At 34.7% G+C, this 23,696-nt stretch overlaps 2 protein-coding genes across 2 annotated transcripts; one reads left to right on the forward strand and one right to left on the reverse strand.

Moving 5' to 3' along the window:
- Positions 1-6,729: 6,729 nt before the first annotated feature.
- LOC131803397 (putative nuclease HARBI1) lies at positions 6,730-8,337 on the forward strand. The gene is made up of 4 exons (XM_059124679.1): positions 6,730-7,097; positions 7,164-7,602; positions 7,687-7,831; positions 7,890-8,337. The coding sequence occupies exons 1-4, from the start codon at positions 6,964-6,966 to the stop codon at positions 8,276-8,278; spliced, it is 1,107 nt and encodes a 368-aa protein (XP_058980662.1). The 5' UTR covers positions 6,730-6,963; the 3' UTR covers positions 8,279-8,337.
- A 51-nt stretch (positions 8,338-8,388) lies between these two features.
- Positions 8,389-9,769, reverse strand: LOC131803398 (uncharacterized). The gene is made up of 3 exons (XM_059124680.1): positions 9,522-9,769; positions 9,282-9,462; positions 8,389-9,218 (listed from the first exon to the last, which is right to left on the reverse strand). Coding segments are annotated over exons 1-3 (798 nt in total). The 5' UTR covers positions 9,524-9,769; the 3' UTR covers positions 8,389-8,603.
- Positions 9,770-23,696: the final 13,927 nt, after the last annotated feature.

The raw sequence follows: 23,696 nt of genomic DNA on the forward strand, positions 1-23,696 counted from the left end.
TGGAGCATCGTCATCATTCATAAACCCAGAATTTGTAAATGACGAAGAGTGTATGACTTGCAAACCAATTACAATCACAACAATTTTAACTAAACACTCACTGGACAAAAAAATTAAACTACCCTTATTTACGGAATTCAAACAAAAAGGAGATACAGAATTTTTTGTCTTCAAATTTCACAACTATTTCGATGGACTAATAGGATTGGACATATTAGATTTTCTCAAAGCTAAAATAGACCTAGGTAACAAAACTCTAGTAACAAGTCAAGCCATCATACCTATTCATCTCAAACCCAATTTTACTTCTGAGAAATTCATTATTCCAAGCTCTTCCAGAGTTGTTATTAATGTACCGGTAGACACACAAAATGGTAGCTTTTTTCTCCCAAGGACTTTTTTGGGTTCCGACCTCTTTATTTCAGAGGGACTGTATCATTCTAAAAAGTGGTACAGCCTTGTGGAAATAGTTAATACTTCTGGACATGATAAAATTGCATACATTGAACAACCAATAAAGACGACACCATACAACGACCAGAATTACATCGAAGTTAATAACTTCAGTTTAGAACACAACTGTATGAATGATAATCATGACATTTTAGATTCGATAAGGACCGGTCATCTTAATAAAGAGGAAAAACAAGCTTTGCTGAAGGTTTGCAAATGCTTTGAAGATGTGTTTTTCAAGGAGGGAGAACAATTGACATTCTCGAATCAAATCAAACACCAAATAAGGACAACTGACGACAAACCCATTTTTACAAAATCATACAGGTACCCTTACATACACAAAGAGGAAATACGCAAACAAATCGATAAAATGTTGCAACAAGGTGTAATTAGAAGAAGTTTTTCACCATGGAGTGCTCCTATATGGATCGTACCAAAAAAATTAGACTCGAGCAATATACAAAAATGGAGACTTGTTATAGATTATCGCAAATTAAACGAGAAAACTGTTTCTGATAAATATCCCATACCCAACATAACTGACATATTAGATAAATTGGGGAGAAGTCTCTACTTCACAACTTTAGATTTAGCTAGCGGTTTTCACCAGATCGAAATGCACCCAAAAGATATTGGTAAAACAGCATTTTCTGTCGATAGAGGTCACTATGAATTCGTAAGGATGCCTTTTGGATTAAAAAATGCTCCATCCACTTTCCAAAGGGTAATGGACAATGTATTAAATGACTTGATCGGGACAGTCTGCCTTGTATATTTAGATGACATAGTTATATATTCAACTTCCTTAGAGGAGCACATACAACACTTGAAAAAAGTACTCGGTAAATTACGTACAGCCAATCTTAAGATACAACTGGACAAATCAGAATTCCTAAAGAAAGAATGTTCTTTTCTCGGACATGTTATTTCCACTGATGGTATTAAACCCAACCCTGATAAAATTCATGCCATAAAAGCTTTCCCCGTACCAAAAACACAAAAACAAATAAAATCATTTTTAGGACTACTAGGTTATTACAGGAAATTTATTCAAGATTTCTCGAAATTAACGAAACCCCTCACAGAATGTCTTAAGAAAGGGAGAAAAATAATATTAAACGAGAGATATTTGAACACATTTGCTACTTGCAAAAATCTTTTAATGAACGACCCACTGCTCCAATATCCTGACTTTTCAAAACCATTTAATTTAACCACCGACGCTAGCGACTTTGCTTTAGGAGCAATACTTTCCCAAGGACCAATAGGTAGTGACAAGCCTATATGTTACGCAAGTCGTACATTATCGAATAGCGAAATAAATTACTCGACGATAGAAAAAGAATTACTTGCTATCGTATGGGCGACAAAATATTTCAGGCCATACCTTTTTGGAAGGAAATTTAAAATAATTACCGACCATAGGCCCCTTACATGGATCATGAGTCTAAAAGAACCAAATTCAAAATTAATCCGCTGGAGATTAAAACTAGAAGAATATGACTATGAAATTATCTACAAAAAAGGAAAATTAAATACTAACGCAGACGCACTAAGTCGTATTAAATTAGACAATCTATCTGTAAATGAACATGTCGATATAAACACTAATTCAGTTGATAACATCTCAAACCATGGTACACAAGGAACAACAATCCATTCCTCCGACGAAAATGTTGACGATGGAATACCGATATCAGAAAGACCAATTAACGAATTTAATATTCAAATTATATTTCAAACTCAAATCGGTGGCTCACCAATAACCTTAGAAACAATATTTAAAAATAAAATACGCAAGACTATACGTAAAGAAAAGTACGACGAACAAACATTGACTAACATTTTCCAAAATTATATAGCACCAAATAAAGTCTCTGCGCTTATGGCAGATGACGATACATTTAAATTAATTCAAAGCACCTACTCAAAATACTTTGCAAACAGCAAACTATTTAAGTTAGTACGATGCATGGACATTCTACAAGACATAAGAACCATTGATGAGCAAGACAAAATAATTAATGAATACCATATGAACCATAACCATAGAGGTATTCAAGAGACATATGCACACTTAAAACGAGAGTACTACTTCCCTTTCATGAAAAACAAAATACAAAATTGTATTAATCATTGTCATACATGCCAAACTTTAAAATATGACAGGAAACCACCAAAACCCAAATTTCAAAAACCTGAAATTCCCGAAAAACCACTGGATATTATCCACACAGATATCTATTGTATAAACAAGCGTAATATACTTACCATCATAGACAAATTTTCTAAATTTGCAGCCGCTTACTCTTTAGACTCTAGGAATAGCCTATCAATTCTGAAAAGTTTCAAACATTTCATAAGCCTACACGGCATACCCAAGAAAATTGTTTGTGATCAGGGCGCTGAATTTAATGCATCCATTATAAAAGATTTTTGTAAAATGCATCAGATAACCTTACATTATACATCATTTCATCAAAGTACAGGAAACTCTCCCGTAGAAAGATTACATTCAACCATTACCGAGACCTACAGAATAGTTTACGAAAAGTATAAGTCATCAGAAATACCACTAAATCACGACGAAATACTATCAGAAGTCATTTTTACCTATAACAACGCAATCCATAGTGCTACAAATTTAACCCCATTTGAACTCTTCTATGGTAGGACTTATAACTTCGAAAAGACATTAAGCTATAACTCTGAACATGACTACTTAAATAGACTACAAGAATTTCAAAATGACTTACACAAAATTATTAAAGATAAATTATCCATGGACACTGACAAACGTATAAAAAAACTAAACGCAAATAGGGAAGAACCAGAAGATTTAACTGAAAACCAGACAATATACAGAAGGGAATCAGGGAGGAACAAAATGACCCCTCGCTTCTCAAAGAGGGTAGTCAAGGAAAACAAGAAAGTGACGCTGATAACGTCAAATAACCAAAAACTACATAAAGCCAAAATTAAAAGAAAACGTCTTACATAAACTGACTTCTATTTGTCTTTTAGGTTCGTACCTGTACAATCCGACGTCACAATAACAAACATAACGCAGACTCAGGGACTTATACCACTACAACTAGGCGATGCTAAATTAATCACAGACTTTCAACATCTAATCCATGTTATTAACCTTAAAACATATAACGACAATATTAACACTATAAAGCAAACTTTGGATCGAATAGAGGAGACAAGATTTACAGCATCACAACTTAGAACTACGAAACTGAAACTGAATAATCTCTCAGCCAAATTAGATATATTAACCCCAAATTATAGGAAAAAACGGGGACTTGTAAATGCCTTAGGATCAGCAATCAAATTCATAACGGGAAATATGGACTACAAAGATGCAGAAGAACTAAATAAAAACATTGACAATTTAACTAGAGGAAATACCCAAATAAAAACAACGCTTAAAAACCAAATGATGTTAAATAACAAAATGATAACAAGATTCGAAAACATTACCAATCACATAAATGAAGAACAAAACCTAATAGAACGTTCTATAATGATGATTCAAAACCAGACAAGAAATGCCATAAACCCCTCGGTTAATGCAATAATCCAAATGCAAAATTTACTTCAAATCAGTTTTAACATAGATATACTTACCGACCACCTTAATGATATCGCAGAATCAGTAGTATTAGCAAGGCTTAACACCGTCCCAAAATTAATATTAACTACTGACGAACTGAATGAAATACACAACATACTTAACAATGCAACGGACATTATATCACCAGAACATATATATGAATTACTACAACTGACAGCATATTATAACGACACAAACATAATATTTGACATACAAATTCCTATAATTTCTAATGAACTATTTAAATTATTACACATAATCAAAACCCCCATAAATAACACCTTAGAAATAATAACCGGTGAATACGCTTTAATAAACAATGATAACCTTTATCTTTTCGACAACCGATGCAAACAAATAGAACAAAAATTTTACTGCAACTATGAAACTCAATACGAAAGAAATAGAGATTGCCTAAAATCAATTTTGCTTAGAGAAGAAACGGTGGCATGTCACCTTAGAGACATAGGATTAACTACGGACATAATATATCCAGAACCAAATTACCTAGTGCTTATAAACCCTCCAATAGGAAACATAACCACAGTATGTAACAACGTAACTAAGAGTCTACCAATCAAGTCTTCCTCTGTTATTAATTTTAATGAATGCAAAATCTTATTTAATAATGTCTGGTATACAGATAAACCGAATATTCACCAAGAAAACATTAGCACAATAACCTTCCAAACTAGCTTCTCAAACAATATTACAACACTCTCCATAAGAGACGAACTAACATTACCCAAACTAGATCAATACAGATTCCAAAATAAAGCAAATATCGAATTTCTTCAAACAGACTCTGACAATTACAAAACAATTTCTTATTCCGCATTTGGTATAATTAGTTCTATAATCATAATATTATCAATAATATTAGTAATAAGAAAGCCTATAAAATTAATCTACTCCATAACCCACAACAATAATGAAGTTCTGGCCACAAATGATCCGAAGCCCCTTTGGCCCTCACTTCATTCTGGAGAGGGAGGAGTTACCTACAGCCACCAATAAACAACATTATTATTAAGTTCATTATTTTCAACCACAACCTCATTTATTAAAAACATCATTATTGTTAACACCATTATTATTAACATCATTATTATTAACATCATTATTATTAATATCATTATTATTAACATCATTATTAGTTACAACATTGTCATAAGCACCAAAGAGCTAACACCAATATTGTTGACATTATTTCGTCAGCAATAATTCTCCACTTCAACATCACAATAACAACACTAGTAATAAAACTATGACGGAAATAACCCAAAAAGAAATGTTTACTTTTACTGTACCCAATACAAATTTTTAGCTTAAGTATTTTTCTTGATAGCTCTAGATTTTATGTTCCTTTGTTCTTTGTTAACTCTAAGAAAAATCAATAATTGTAAAATCGCTTAAATATAAGAATTTTTTGAATAAAGCATCAGTTGTATTTGGCATCTAAAACAGAATAATTCTTGTTTTCTTATTTTTCGGCGGTACGGAAGTTAACTCGCGTGCTGAGTGCGATGGTGCTGAGTCCTGTTGGAATGTCCCAGGTCTGCGAACAAAATGTTTGCGTGCCCAATGCTTTAATACACCCTCCAGAATACTTTCTGATACCATGGTCGATTAATACGAGTGGAGAGCGACCGTCGGGTGTTATAGGGGCCCACACCATAAACATAGCCGGCGCTTGAGTTCTAGTGGCCAACCGAAGGTGAACATTTTCAGATGACCTCTTTGGCAAGTAAACGCGATTATTTTATTTGTTTACCACTGCAGGACAGCGAATGTTTTCTCATCGGAGCAAACCAAATTCGGCAGTTAACCATTTTCGGTCAAGCAAAGCAATTCTTTAGCTCTTCTGAGTCTATTTTCTTCTGTTGCGGTGTAAGTTCTTACTTTTCGAACCATTTCTGCTGATGTTGCTGTTTTCTTCCGTCCACTTCCTTGACGTCGGGCTATGCTATCAGCATCATGGTAACGAGAGATGGTACGATACACCAAAGATTTATTCACATTTAAATGTTGGAGTGCTCTAACGATAACCCAGACAAAAATAAAGAAATCACACTATCACGCTTGAATTCCATCACGAATAACTTTTTTTCTGGAAAATTCTCACCAAAATGCTCTTGTACGCTTGTAAACAATATAATGAGCTGTCACTGGAATAATTTTAACAGCAGTCGGATGAGTGGCTTAAAAGTAACAGCAGTCTGAAGTTGGTTCCAACATTTTCATCTCACCCTGCACGTTTAGTTTTTCAGTTCCTCTCTCTAAAATTAATTTTTTTCTAAACAAACTTCCAATGACAACGGCCGGTCGCTCCTAATATACTTAACTCCAAATTGATATTTTAGTCTGCCATAAAAATACAATTTATAAAATAAATTGCAAAATAAAAATAAATAATTAAAAAAAAAACGAAACAATAACGATGCATATTGAATTGTCAAATACGCGTCCATGCAATTGAATTTAATTTGAGTTTTAGAATGTGTTTTAACAATTATCAAAGAATTACAAAAATAAACATTGTTTCTATTTGCCAAAAATGATACTAGTTTTCCGCCTAATACCTTCGTCGTTGTCATAATTATGCTATTACCAATTAAAGTCTAATTAAAAATAATATATTCAGCCCGATTCTGAATACTCCCCGGGAGATTATTCCCGGGGAGATTATTTTTCCCGGGAATAAAATCCTCCTATTCTAAACAAACGGGGAGAATGGTAATAAGGGAGAGAGAATTTCGATTATTCGAAGTCAGCTGTTTTGCGTCAGCTGTTTTGTTTGGCTAACAATTTGCAAATATTTTTATGACTTCAAAAGCATAAAGTGATTAAAAATAAAAAAAGAACTATAAAAAAACAATTTAAAAATGTTTAGTGTTGCGTTTGTGATGCTAGCTGATGCAGAAAACGCTGAAGTGCAGCAGCAGGAGAAAAATATGCAAAGGATAGAAAGGAGAAGGTTACGCGATGCCATCAACCCACTTGAGTTGCCTCAATCTTTGTAAGTACATACATGAATAAACTATTATTAAATTTTATTTATTAACAAGAATCTTACTTTTCAAAGATTTGAAAAATATTATAGGGTAAACAAACCGGCATTCAAGTATCTGTTGGGCGTGTTAACTTCCAACATTCAACCTAAACGTAAGTCATTTGCAGTTTCTCCTGTTGTGAAACTAAGTGCGGCTCTACGCTTCTTTGCGGAAGGCGGGTACCAAACAGGCATAGGAAAAGATTGCGACGTGTCTGTGGCCCAGTGTAGTCTTAGCAAAGTTCTCACGGAAGTCATAAATATATTTGAGAAACATCTCTGCCCAAAATGGATAAGGTTCTGCAGAACGGAAGAGGAGAAACGTAAAATTGCTTTAGCGCTTTATATAAAGCATGGCATTCCGAGCGTTATAGGATGCGTTGACGGAACACATGTCCGCATTATTGCTCCCTCCGCCAATAAGCACTTATATTACAACAGGAAGGGCTACTATAGTTTGAATGTTATGCTGGTAAGTAGTTTCGCTGATTGTTTGTGTTCAAGATATTCATCGGAATGATCAATAATTGATTTTTAACAACAACAAAAATTACAGGTGTGTGATCATGAGTTGAGGATTCAGTACGTGGATGCATCGCATCCTGGGGCGTGCCACGATTCATTCATTTGGAATACCAGCGAGTTGCGAGCCCACCTTGAGGAAGTCTATCGAACAGGCGGTAGTAAATATTGGCTCCTTGGTAAGGTTTTGAATGACAACAGAAAGTATTCACAAATTAATATTTTATTTTTTACTAGGAGATGCAGGGTATTCTCTAGAACCGTGGCTTTTGACCCCTCATAGATGTCCACAGGATGAATCAGTTGAAATTAAATTCAATGAAATCCATTCAAAGTGCCGCAATGTAGTTGAACGCACCAATGGCGTTTTGAAAAATAGATGGAGGTGCATTCTTGGTGCTAGGGAGTTGCACTATTCTCCTGAAAAAGCCGCAAAAATCACAAATGTTTGCTGTGCCTTGCATAATATATGCATTCATTTCAAATGCAATACTGACGTCAACGATGTTGAACATGTTGATAGTATTAGCATACAATATAGTGATAGTGATGTAGTATCCTTGGCCACGCAGCAGTATTTGTCGGTTGCCCAAAATATTAGAAATAATATTGGACATAATCTGTAGTAGATATTCCCCTAAATTTAGACTCAGACACTAATAAACGGCAATCAATCACTTATATATATTGCGACAGCCTAATGTATATTTGTAAATTAAAATAATAAAACATAGGATTAGTTATCACATAGGAATAGCATCACATTTTATTTTAAACAAACTAAAAAACAATTCAAAAACAACCAAAAAAAAACTCAATAAAATTCATGTTCAAAAACAAACAAAAAGAAAACACATAAATTCATATTCTAAAACTAAAAACAAAACTAATACTATTTACAGGTACGTTCATATGCACGTTTTCAGTCTGTGTGTATGTGTATATATATATTCAGGTACTTTCTAGATTATTTTTCAGTTCTTCCAGTTCTAAGAGTCGGCGGTTCTTTTCAATTTTATCCTCCACTTCTCTTAGCCGCAATTTTTCCATAATTAAATTGTGCCTTTTCTGCTCTTTTAGTTCTTCCTTTTTGACTTCATAAAGGCGGTCAATAGAACGATACACCTTTTTTGAAATTTGTTGCTGCTCAATCATTGCATCCAACATACGTTTCTGAATGTCTATCTCTTCTGATAGAACGTCGCGAGCGGATGCCTGTGTATTGAAATGCTGGCCACTTATTTTAATTTTTTTCGCCGGCGGCTTTTGCGGAGTGTCTTCATTGCTGTGCACCGCAGGACATTCAGCCTCCTCTCCGTCTGGCTCTAGCAACTCCAGAATTTCATTTGGAAGGCGTTCTGGGTTCTGTATTGTAGAAGTGGAAGATCCTAACCCATACTTGATGGCCACACCTTCCACTGACTCCTTCATGCCAACCAAATCGTATATGGCCTCTTCGTTTGCAGAAAACTTCTGCTCCATGTTGGGGCCTCCACCAGTTCCTCTGGAGTATTTGAGGTTTTGTGCCGCCTTCTGCCGTACATACTTTTTTTGATCGGCCCATACCTGAAAAAGGTTTTGCATTTTTGTCATTTGTGCATTGTACAAATCAAATTTTGTGGTACATACCTTCTTCCACTCGGCAACACTTTTTGATGGTGGCCCGGCAGCATTTAATTCCGCCTCCAAATTGCGCCATACCCGGTTTAGCTCCTCTTTTCCTCCCTTAAACCAACCTCGCGCAATATCGCTATGTAATTGCATAGAGGTAAGCAGAATGTCTAACTGCTTTTTGTTTGTTGTTTTTGACCTGAAAGTAAAAATAAATGTTTTTTTTTTCATTTTTCATGAAAAATTTTAAATACTTACATTTTTTGGCACAACTCGCTTGCAATTTTTTGGCGGAATTATTCCCAAAATTCGTTATCACATTCGCCCTTTTATTGACATTCATAATACCTACTTTTTTCCCGGGGAAGAGTTTCCCATTTTCGAAGTTCATTTAGAATAAGGGAGAAGGGAAAAGGGAAAAAATTCCCCGGGAGATTTTATTTAGAATAGGGGAACAGGGAATAGGGAAAAAATTCCCAGGGAATTGTCATTAAGAATCGGGGTGATTTTCTTTTTTAGCTACAAACTAATCACCATGGAGTTGATTATTTGCATTTAATATAATTCCAATTAACCATTTTCCATGCCAAAAAAAGAAAAGAAATTAAAACTGAAAAAACAACATTTAAAACAAAGCGAGAGATTATTATTATGGTTTCCATAACAATTGGCTGGCTAGCACGTTTTCATAAATATTTAAATAGTGTCAATTACTTTATCTATTTAGACCTACGTACGCACTCGACGCACACTCACTCACACACACCCACACGCATACAACCACACGCACTTATTATGTGAATTTGATAGCAGAGTTCGTACCTAATCTGTTACATTTCAGCAAAACCACAAAATTGTTGGTATCGTTTAACTGTAAAAACCGACATTTATGAAAAAGATTTTAATTGGTTTTAGTTGTAAAAACTGAAAAGTGCTAATACCAAAACACATACACACACATAAATGTACGCAAGTTGATGTATGTGTAGTTTAATAGTTCATTGTATTAAATTCAATTAATTATGTAAATAGAAGGCAAATAAAAATAACTTCCTAATTACGTGGGAAATAAAGTATATGTAGGTGATATTAACAAAATCGGGATATTTTTAAAAAAATGTGAAATAGTTAAATAACTGACTGACTGACCGAGAATCAATGCTCAGACAAAACCTCTGAAGCTAGAATTTTTTAATTTTTGCACGAGGTTCAGACTTGGTGCGTAGACGTGTAATAAGACCGTTGTTTATTGAAATACCTGCTAAAGGGTACTAAGGAGGATAGACAAGAATTCTGAAATTCGAAATGATAGCTACTGATGAAGTGCAGGATAGATGTACCAAGGAAGTTCGAAAATTCGAATATTAATTTGCGAAAAGTTCTAAATTGTACTTTACTTCTACTGTGGTACCAGGTCGAGGTTGAAAAATATGTGTGATATATGAAGCTGGTTTTGGAAATGAGTACTAAATGAGCGAACTGTTATATATTTTATTAAATTTGTTAGATTTAGGGTGAATGAATGAAGCTGGAATTTTGAAATTGTGTGTTTGGATCCCTGTTGGTGGCAGATTTGTGATAGCGAGGTGGGTTAGAAATGTGTACTACAAGTACACTAAAATTACTAAATAGTACTATATTTGGTATAGGGTGAACAGATAGTGTTTGAAATTTGATTTTAGGCTCGCTGTTTATTTGTAACCTAGAAATACCTACTATAAATGTACGACTAGTTCTGAATTGTTTTATGTTTGGTAGGAGATGAAGGGATAGAGATAAAATTCAGAAATTTTATATTTAAATTACCTATGTTTTCTAGTTTTTGAGATTTGGCGGTGTTTTGGAAAAAAGTATTAATGGTAAAAAAGTTTGGTATTGGGTGGAAGAATAGGACTGGAATCTTCAAATGTTATATTGTGATCTCTCTGTTGTATCTGGAATTGAGATATGGATGTGATTTTAGATATGTATACCAATAGAAAACCAGTAAGGAAAGCTCAAAAGTCGGGCGGGGCTGACTATATGATACCCTACACCACTATGCATATTTAGTAGAGCTCTCGTAAAAAGGTTTTTACAGGGCATTTCAGAGCTCTATGAGATATTTGGTACAAAATCAAAATCTATCTAATTCTATCGTACATTTTACGAACTATAGCTATCTCTGAACCAGGTTTCTCCAAATTTTACGTATTAGCTTCTAGACCGGTGATTTGGGCTGATATTGACCATTTAGTGCACATTTAACCCGAAATCGGATGAAGATATATATGAGAGCTATATCCAAATCTGAACTGATTTCGATAAAATTTAAAACAGCTATTCCTGTGCTCCATCTAATACCTGGTACCAAATATCACGGTTGTGGAGTGAATATTACGAATGTATGGGACTAAAACTCTAAATCGGATGAAACATATATATGGTTGCTATATCTATATCTGAACCGATTTTCACTAAATTTGATGTACTTGCTTCTAGGCTGAATTTGGTCCGATGTACTAAAATTCAGTCCATTTGGACTTATATCGGCCATTTGGTGCACAATTAACCCGAAATCGGATGAAGATATATATGGGAGCTATATCCAAATCTGAACCGATTTCGATAAAATTACAAACAGCTATTTCTGGGCTGTATCTTATATCTGGTACCAAATATCATTCTTGTGGAGTGCATATTACGAATGTGAGAGGCTTAAACACCAAATCGGATGAAAGATATATATGGGAGCTATATCTGAACCGATTTTCTCCAAATTTGATATACTTGCTTCTAGGCCGAACTCGGTTGGGTGTGCCAAAATTCAGGTAATTTGGACTGATAGTGGACATTTGGTGCACATTTAACCCGAAATCGGATGAAGATATATATGGGAGCTATAGCTGTTTCTGAACCGCTTTTCTCCAAATTTGTTGTATTTGCTTTAAGGCTAATCTCGGTCACATGTGCCAAAATTCGGGCCATTTGGGCAGTTATTGGCCATTTGGTGGTCAATGAACCCGAAATCGGATGAAGATATATATGGGAGCTATATCCAAATCTGAACCGATTTCGATAAAATTACAAACAGCTATTTCTGTGCTCCATCTAATACCTGGTACCAAATATCACGGTTGTGGAGTGCATAGTAGGAATGTGAGGGACTTAAAGATCAAATCGGATGAAAGATATATATGGGAGCTATAGCTATATCTGAACCGATTTTCTCCAAATTTGATATACTTGCTTCTAGGCCGAACTCGGTTGGGTGTGCCAAAATTCAGGTAATTTGGACTGATAGTGGACATTTGGTGCACATTTAACCCGAAATCGGATGAAGATATATATGGGAGCTATAGCTGTTTCTGAACCGCTTTTCTCCAAATTTGTTGTATTTGCTTTAAGGCTAATCTCGGTCACATGTGCCAAAATTCGGGCCATTTGGGCTGATATTGGCCATTTGGTGGTCAATGAACCCGAAATCGGATGAAGATATATATGGGAGCTATATCCAAATCTGAACCGATTTCGATAAAATTACAAACAGCTATTTCTGTGCTCCATCTAATACCTGGTACCAAATATCACGGTTGTGGAGTGCATAGTAGGAATGTGAGGGACTTAAAGATCAAATCGGATGAAAGATATATATGGGAGCTATAGCTATATCTGAACCGATTTTCTCCAAATTTGATATACTTGCTTCTAGGCCGAACTCGGTTGGGTGTGCCAAAATTCAGGTAATTTGGACTGATAGTGGACATTTGGTGCACATTTAACCCGAAATCGGATGAAGATATATATGGGAGCTATATCTAAATTTGATCCGATTCTCACCAATTTCAATAGGGTTCGTCCTTGGGCCAAAAAACATATTGTTTGGAAAATTTCATCTCAATCGGATAATAAATGCGACCTGCATTTTGTTCACAAGAATACATGGACAGACGGACGGACGGACAGACGGTCTGACATGCATAAATCGACTCAGAAAGTGATTCTATGAAGGTTCTCAAAAGTAACTATGGGTCTATCTCGTTTCCTTCTCCATGTTACAAACAAATGCACAAAGACATAATACCCTTACCACTATGTGGTGTAGGGTATAATGACTTTGTAGTACTAAATTTGAAATTAGGTGAAGGGATAAAACTAGAATCATCAAATTTTTATACCCTACACCACATAGTGGTAAGGGTATTATGTCTTTGTGCATTTGTTTGTAACATGGAGAAGGAAACGAGATAGACCCATAGTTACTTTTGAGAACCTTCATAGAATCACTTTCTGAGTCGATTTATGCATGTCAGTCCATCTGTCCGTCTGTCCATGTATTCTTGTGAACAAAATGCAGGTCGCATTTATTATCCAATTGAGATGAAATTTTCCAAACAATATATCTTTGGCCCAAGGACGAACCCTATTGAAATTGGTGAGAATCGGATCAAATTTAGATATAGCTCCAATATATATCTTCATCCGATTTCGGGTTAAATGTGCACCAAATGTCCACTATCAGTCCAAATTACCTGAATTTTGGCACACCCAACCGAGTTCGGCCTAGAATCAAGTATATCAAATTTGGAGAAAATCGGTTCAGATATAGCTATAGCTCCCATATATATCTTTCATCCGATTTGATCTTTAAGTCCCTCACATTCCTACTATGCACTCCACAACCATGATATTTGGTACCAGGTATTAGATGGAGCACAGAAATAGTTGTTTTAAATTATATCGAAATCGGTTCAGATTTGGATATAGCTCCCATATATATCTTCATCCGATTTCGGGTTAATTGACCACCAAATGGCGAATATAAGCCCAAATAGCCCGAATTTTGGCACATGTGACCGAGATTAGCCTTAAAGCAAATACAACAAATTTGGAGAAAATCGATTCAAAAACAGCTATAGCTCCCATATATATCTTCATCCGATTTCGGGTTAAATGTGCACCAAATGTCCACTATCAGTCCAAATTACCTGAATTTTGGCACACCCAACCGAGTTCGGCCTAGAAGCAAGTATGTCAAATTTGGAGAAAATCGGTTCAGATATAGCTATAGCTCCCATATATATCTTTCATCCGATTTGATCTTTAAGCCTCTCACATTCGTAATATGCACTCCACAAGAATGATATTTGGTACCAGATATAAGATACAGCCCAGTAATAGCTGTTTGTAATTTTATCGAAATCGGTTCAGATTTGGATATAGCTCCCATATATATCTTCATCCGATTTCGGGTTAATTGTGCACCAAATGGCCGATATAAGTCCAAATGGACTGAATTTCAGTACATCGGACCAAATTCAGCCTAGAAGCAAGTATATCAAATTTAGTGAAAATCGGTTCAGATTTGGATATAGCAACCATATATATGTTTCATCCGATTTAGTGTTTTAGTCCCTTACATTCGTAATATTCGCTCCACAATCGTGATATTTGGTACCAGGTATTAGATGGAGCACAGGAATAGCTGTTTTAAATTTTATCGAAATCGGTTCAGATGTGGATAAATCTCCGATATATATCTTCATCCGATTTCGGGTGATTGACCACCAAATGGCCGTAATCGCATCAATTTTGGCAAATCCGACCGAAACCACCTAAGAAGCAAGTACACCAATTTTAGTAAAAATCGGTTCAGATATAGCTATAGCTCCCATATATATCTTCATCCGATTTCGTGTTAATTGTGCATCAAATGGCCAATATCAACCCAAATGGCATGAATTTTCGTACATAAGACCGAATTCAGTCTAGAAGCTAATACGTCAAATTTGGAGAAACCCGGTTCAGAGATAGTTCGTAAAATGCACGATAGAATTAGATAGATTTTGATTTTGTACCAAATATCTCATAGAGCTCTGAAATGCCCTGTATAAACCTTTTTACGAGAGCTCTACTAAATATGCATAGTGGTGTAGGGTTTCTTTACTGGTTTATAGATGTCACTGTTGGTGTCTTTAGTCAATACATGGAGGTAAAATTGGAAAAGTGTACTACAAGTGTTCGAAAAGTAATAAATGTTACAACATTGGATAATGGGTGAAGGGATAGAGCTTTAATTCCACAATTTGGAATTGGAGGTAGTTTGGGAATTGTGTACCCTAACACCGTGCAACACAAAAAAATTACGGGAAAATTCCAGCAGATTATGGTAGTAGGTCTAAAAAAGGATACATTTGTATCGGCGATATGAATGTTTATATTGCAAAGTAACCTAAATGGAAGCGGGGAGTTCCCCCATCTTCCACACTTTGGGAAATTTTCGGAGTAAGATTCTTGTGAATATGTGTATTTCGGAGTAAGATTCTTGTGAATATGTGTATTTAAGGTAAGCAGCGTTTTTGGCAACATTGCAAAAACAAAATTCTACGGTATCCCGAACAAACATTCCAACACAATTCTGCAAATTTTTGATTTTTTTAAACATATTTAAACACCCTCTTTAAGAGGGATAGTAGGAAGTCAAAATATTGCACAAAATTATTTATCATAAAATTCTACTTGAGGACCTGGTAGACATCAAGAGTCTAAATCTTACGTAAACACCGGGAATTCATAAAAAATACTTAAAATCGCAGTTGTCCTTCCATGGAGGCCATTGCAAAAAGTGGAGCGATATGGCCCATTTTCTGTACCAATGATTTTAATTGTAATTCAAAGATCTGTATCAAATTTCAAAGTTCCACCCTAAATGTCGCGAAATATATCGACAATTATAGAGGTCATTTTCCACAAAAAATTGCAGCAAAGTGCTACATTTTTCAGAAATAAACATGTCATATGGCCACTAACATTTAATATGGCAAAATATGATTCATCAAATATTTTTCTGGACATTTGCATCGATCTAGGGGTGTCCGCCCGCCTGTCTGGCTGATGCGCACGACAACTCTTGAAGGGAGAATCTGATTTGATTCAAATTTGGTGCATCGTAATACTATTATCATACTTAGATCAAGTTTGAAGATGGGCAACATCGGTCCACTACTTCTGGTACCTCTACAGAAAATAATTTACCGTATGGAACAAGAAAAGATAGTTCAATCTTGTTCCAACTTTGCAAATCCCAATATTAGTATTAGATTTATGTCAGGTGTGAAAATGGGCAATATCGACCTCCACCATCATGGTATAAATTGTAAATAACTAAAACTCTTATAAAAGGCAAAAAAAATCTTTCGATTATCTTCCAATTTCAAACATGCCTATATTCACACTAGCACAAGATCTGGCGTAAAGACGGTGGATATTGATCCACTCCTTCTGGCACCTTCCCAACAAAGAGGTCAACCATCCGATTAACAAACTTGGCACATCCCAATATTTTTATCGACACTTCTTTTAGGTCCCCCACAACGGGTCACAATTTCTAATAATAAAATAAAATGTGAAATAAGCTTCAGGTTGTCTTAACATTTTATACATTCCAACAATTTTAATACAAGAAGATTTGGTGTAAATGTGGGGGATATATCGGTCTACGACGCCTTCTGGTACTTCCCACAACATATCCAATTTTGTAATAACCGATATATATATATATATATATATATATATATATATATATATATATATATATATATATATATATATATATATATATATATATATATATATATATATATATATATATCCCAATATTAGTTTTAGATTTGTGTCAGGTGTAACGGTACCACCCCGGTATATATATATATATATATATATATATATATATATATATATATATATATATATATATATATATATATATATATATATATATATATATATATATATATATATATATATATATATATATATATATATATATATATATATATATATATATATATATATATATATATATATATATACCGGGTGGTACCGTTACACCTGACTCAAATCTAAAACTAATATTGGGATTTGCAAAGTTGGAACAAGATTGAACTATCTTTTCTTGTTCCATACGGTGAATTATTTTCTGTAGAGGTACCAGAAGTAGTGGACCGATGTTGCCCATCTTCAAACTTGATCTAAGTATGATAATAGTATTACGATGCACCAAATTTGAATCAAATCAGATTCTCCCTTCAAGAGTTGTCAATGATATTTGGTACGCTAGGTGAAAATGTGTTTGTCAGAATTCCTTCTGATTCCAAATTATAACAACTGTAAATCCGTAATAACAATTCCCATTCTTGAAATAAATGCCCAATATGAACGTCTATTTGTTTCCCAGGGATATCTTTATGAAGGGTCCATAATTTAACTTTTTTCAACTCACGTCTGATTTGAAAGATAACTAGTTTTATCCTTCTCCTGAACGAATATTATTGTGTATACGTTTGAACAATCAAAATATGGCATTTGAAAGGCCAATGTACCTACAAAGAGTGACTGTATGGTGCGGATTTTTGTTCAGAGGAATAATTGGGCCATTTTTTGTCGAAAATGTTCAAGGAGGGCTGTTCATTTTTATCAGTTCATTGTAAACGATTTTTTTTTTTTTTCAAAAATTGAATTGTTGGATATTTGGAGGCCATATAAAACAACACTTCACTTTTCTGCCAAGGTTGGAAAGATCGCCCAAAGTTTAACTGCTCATATTCATATTCCAGGATTTTAATTAAGCTAATGTGATTTCTGTGAAAATATTTACTCATACAACATATAAACCAATCTAACCCGAATTATCATATTACGACCCTGTAATATAACCCCCGCAGTATTGGATATCTGTTTCCGCATGTATTGATACATAGATATGTATGTACATGATGGTTTTTCTTTTGCTTCTGGCATTGCATTCATTGTTTCATTCATATTCTACGTATTATAGAGAATTTGGCCAGAATACACCCACACGCCGACACATTCATTGCAATTGCATACACCCACAACATTTGTATATGTATGCATGCATGTATTCCGGAGTATTTGACGCATTCTGAGATTGTACACGTGCCAAATAACCAATTTGTGTATACACTTTTTATATCAGAGTTACAAACTGATATTTTTAACAATTCTTTTATATGGTCGAAATGGAAAGTACAAACCCACACACGAGTGTATATGACATTCTAAGAATAGTACCTATTGGAAATTTTTCTTTGACTGAATTTTCTATGCATAAAAAACTTTTATCTCAAAAAAAAAAAACATTGATTTGAAGACATTTGTCAATTTTGGAATTGTGGGTAGTCGAAATTAAATAAATATTATTTATTTTACAACACCTATTTTCCTAATCTCTTAATAGTTTCCTATTGGGATATCATTCCCTTCAATCCGTGCACAAATACGCGCATACATACGCCTGTTTGTGAGAGTGTAGTAGTAGTTGGCCTCTTTGTTCCAGATTTGTGGTACACACAAAAATGGGGCCAAAAATTCGCTTGTATAGCAACTTGATGTGTATTTTAAGAGTGATTGACATGTAGCAAACAGACAGGAAATTGAATCTAGCATGTGGTGCCTAACTTTATTTATGTGAGCGTTTTTTGTTGGTGGGTACCACAGTCATAGGCGTGTTATTAAGGACATATATTTAATATAATTGATGGTATTGTTGCAATACATTAAGGAGAACATCGAAATCCTAATTTAAATGTTGATGGCATCCTGATGAAATTAAAGCAAATAATCATGGGAACGGAGAGAAAATACGGAGTATTGGTTAAGAAAGATTGGTGGAATCTAACATACTTAATGTCACATCAACACCCAGAAGGTGGAGCTAGGGCTAGAATATTTAAATTTTATATATAGGTGAGCGATAAGGCTGAGTTTTTGAATATTTATTCAGAAAGGTACATAATGTGTACATAATGTGTACATAATGTACAAACAATTAAGCAAAGGCTATAGTCGTGCGGGGCCGACCATGTGATAACCTATAACACTACAATATGTTCGAAGTCCCTTTATATGCAAATCCATTTTGGAAGATTTCGTTTTAAAAGTAATGCCAAAGAGCCCTGCCCAGAGGTTACCCATAGGATTTTTACCCGGAGAATTTGGCCAATATTTTCGCACTCCGTAGTATTATGAAGTATTCAAAACAATTATACACGAAAGTTGTGGTCCATTTTACAGCTAAATATAATCCAATGGTCATCCAAACTGATAGACATCTTCTCTGTCCTTAACTCTCTTCCAATGCGAAATTCCATGTCGATTAGTTTTCAATTGTGGCCTATAGAACGACTTCGAAACTAGAAAAGTTTTTAAATTTTTTAGCCGTTTAAACCTCTAAATGCACATCCTAAGAACAATAGGCTTCAATTCCGATCCACCTCCATGCAAAATTTGGTGAGGATCGGACGATAATTGCGACATACATATAATACCCTCAAAACGTAGTGTTGGGGGGTGTAAACATTTAGAAAATTTAAAATTCAAAATTGTAATTCAAATTGAAAAAATCGCATGCGATAAACAAATATGACAAAAATGGAAAAAAATTAAACCAAAGATATAACTTTTTTATTGGTATATTATCCCGCGATTTTCTTAGATTTTATCCTTTTCTGGCAAGAGACCATTCCGAATCGATCTGCATCTAGCATCACTGTAATGGTCAGAAGTGATCTTTTAATGTATTTGTGATTTGGTTGGGATTAAAAATATTCGCAGTTTAGTGGAAATTTTCTTATTTTCTAACATAAAAGTTAGGGTCTATTTTACCCGCTGTCCAACCTCAAATTGGTAGGTTTCTGCCCAGTCCCAAACTCTAACTCCATGTAAATTTTCGCGTCGATTGGTTCATAACTGTGACCTATAGAGCAACTGGAAAATCAGAAAAAATTTTGGTCCACTTCAACCCCTAAATATCGTGCGATCGTCTCCAAAAACAATAGGGTTCTATTCTGACCCTAACCCCAAACAATATTTTTTCCAAACAATATTTTTTTTGGCCCAAGGACGAACCCTATTGAAATTGGTGAGAATCGGATCAAATTTAGATATAGCTCCCATATATATCTTCATCCGATTTCGGGTTAAATGTGCACCAAATGTCCACTATCAGTCCAAATTACCTGAATTTTGGCACACCCAACCGAGTTCGGCCTAGAAGCAAGTATATCAAATTTGGAGAAAATCGGTTCAGATATAGCTATAGCTCCCATATATATCTTTCATCCGATTTGATCTTTAAGTCCCTCACATTCCTACTATGCACTCCACAACTGTGATATTTGGTACCAGGTATTAGATGGAGCACAGAAATAGCTGTTTTAAATTTTATCGAAATCGGTTCAGATTTGGATATAGCTCCCATATATATCTTCATCCGATTTCGGGTTAATTGACCACCAAATGGCCAATATCAGCCCAAGTGGCCCGATTCTTGGCACATGTGACCGAGATTAGCCTTAAAGCAAATACAACAAATTTGGAGAAAAGCGGTTCAGAAACAGCTATAGCTCCCATATATATCTTCATCCGATTTCGGGTTAAATGTGCACCAAATGTCCACTATCAGTCCAAATTACCTGAATTTTGGCACACCCAACCGAGTTCGGCCTAGAAGCATGTATATCAAATTTGGAGAAAATCGGTTCAGATATAGCTATAGCTCCCATATATATCTTTCATCCGATTTGGTGTTTAAGCCTCGCACATTCGTAATATGCACTCCACAAGAATGATATTTGGTACCAGATATAAGATACAGCCCAGAAATAGCTGTTTGTAATTTTATCGAAATCGGTTCAGATTTGGATATAGACCCCATATATATCTTCATCCGATTTCGGGTTAGTTGTGCACCAAATGGCCGATATAAGTCCAAATGGACTGAATTTCAGTACATCGGACCAAATTCAGCCTAGAAGCAAGTATATCAAATTTGGTGAAAATCGGTTCATGGAAAATAGCTATATGGGAGCTATAGCTATATCTGAACCGATTTTTAAAAATTTGATTTACTTGCTTCTAGACTGAATTCGGTGGGATGTACCATAATACAGGTCATTTCGGTTGATATTAACCATTTGGTGCACAATTAGCCTGAAATCGGCTGAAGATATATGGGAGCTATATCGGACGGACGGACTGACATGCATAAATCGACTCAGAAACAAAAAAAAAAGTTGTAAGTTCGGCCGGGTCGAACTTTGAATACCCTCCACCATTTGGTATAAATTTGGCAATTTAAAAAAAAAATAAAATCCATTAAAAATTCTGTTAAAATCTTAAAAAACCGAATGTAGCCGTATAAAAGGGTCTATATATGACGACGTGGACTTGCATAGACAACCTTTGTCATAAGCTATTATAATGTAGCTAAAGTAAATACAATACCGAATATAGGGAGGTACCATACATGGACATGCACAGACAATTCAATCAATAAATCAATCAATCAAAATGCCGAATATCGAGAGGTGAAGTTATATGGAGCCTTTTTAATATCAAAAGTCATGCAGACATAATGCACATTTGAGTAAATTTTTATCAACTTACTTCATTTCGTTCGGAAGCTAGAGTGATTTCCAGAGCCGGACAGATAGCCGGACATTGATGAATCGACATAGAATTTTATGCTGATCAAGAATATATATACTTTGTGGGGTCTAAAATGTATATTTCGAGGTGTTACAAACGCAATGACAAACTTAATATACCCTCCATACTATGGTGGAGGATATAAAAATGCACAAAGGCATAATACCGTTACCACTATGTGGTGTAGGGTATAAAAATAAAGCGTCGGCATTGGCTTCAGCGGAAAGATCACAAATTTAACTTTGAAAAAATATTTCTTTTCAAGGCATAATTACGTAGTCCGTTTAACTCTAGAAGTTATATCGCACATCTTCTTAAGCATCGAAGAATAACTGCTACTTGCGAATAATAACAAACTACTATAGACCCATGGACGAAAACACATAGCCAAGTCAATTTAGCTTGGCAATACAGGGTGATCGATTTTATAAATTGTGGGTCTAGTGCTGCAATACTTTATAATACGATTAAGTTTAGATATCATTTAGTTAACTCATACGGTAATACCTCCCATGCTTTCCAAAAAAAAATATGTCTACGCATCGCATTTTCCTCGAAACAGCGTAAACACTTACGAAATAATCACACGACATGTCTTTTATCTGAATTTCATTGCGTTTTGACAATTTAGGTGTTAATTATTATTATTGTTATTATCCTTTAAGGACTTTTTGTTTCACACATGCTTAGCAATCAAAACAAGAGTTAAGCTATAATCGTAAGCAAACACACCTGTACTGCGCAATAAAAAACAAAAAACCGAAAAAAAAACACAACAGATAATGTATTTAGGAATCCATTTGAATGTGTTGGCAAACAATTGTACACACTTAAGGATACAACAACTAAGCACATAAAACACGCAATGTACAAAAAACAAACAAATCGTAAACAAAGGAATATAAAATGACTGTGGCAAGAAAGTAGAGGGCGGGACATTTTTATATAATTATATACAGAAGTAAATGGAGATTGTTACCGTTTCACATTAAATGACAACAAGACTGACTCATTTTGAGAAATGTTTTTGGCGTTGGCATTTGAATTTCATGAAAATAAACAAAAAAATGTCCCTTTTCCTGATTACATTAGAGCATGACCTTTCAGGAAATCCACCTTCATCGTTTTTACGTTTTTCCCTTACGTTTCAAAATTAAAACTCCTTTTCTGTGCAAGTCATTTTCGGCGAAAAACCAAGGGATTTTTAAGAAACAATGCTAATTAATGTTGAGACAAATTTTATTCAAAAACTTAATACTGAAATCTAACCCTTATCAGGCTAATCAAGAAATGCTTCTGCATTTGCAAAAAGTTCACAAAGGAACAAATAAATGGTATTTTCCTGGAAAAAAATCAATAAATTGTTAATTTAACCATAGAAAGTTTATGTCTTCTTTTCATTTATTATTAACTAGCTGGCCCGGTCCGCGTTGCCGGCCCGTAGTTTTTGTCTATTATGCATATATTCCCAAGCATAATTATTCACAGATATGACTGATATAAGTGTTCACGTACAGGTCGATTTAAAGTGTTTTAAAATACCTGTACCCATTTTTAACCAGTGGGCTTCAATATTTAAACCGTGGGCTTCAACTGTGTGGATGTGCTATACAAATCTATTAAAAAGTATATATCAATCTTATCGCCATATAAGGGATCAAATTTATTTTTAATATGGTAAAAATCGTAGCAAAATCTTCCAGTCAAATGAGCAGTAATTTGGAATTTGCTGTATTTTGTATACTACATAATTGAGGGCTGAATGATTTAAGAATAGCCAAGGTTAATTACTTTTTTAAACCCATTAGCAACTTAGATTGTGCATTAGAGTCCTCATAAGTCCCCCTAACCATGTCAGTCTGTTTGTCCGCCAAAAGGTGGACTTGAGAGGGTTTATAACATGGATAAAAATTCTAAAATTTGTAGATATGTTGAAATTTTAGT

This window comes from Musca domestica, unplaced genomic scaffold (genome assembly GCF_030504385.1).
Source record: "Musca domestica strain aabys unplaced genomic scaffold, Musca_domestica.polishedcontigs.V.1.1 3, whole genome shotgun sequence".
NCBI lineage: Eukaryota > Metazoa > Arthropoda > Insecta > Diptera > Muscidae > Musca > Musca domestica.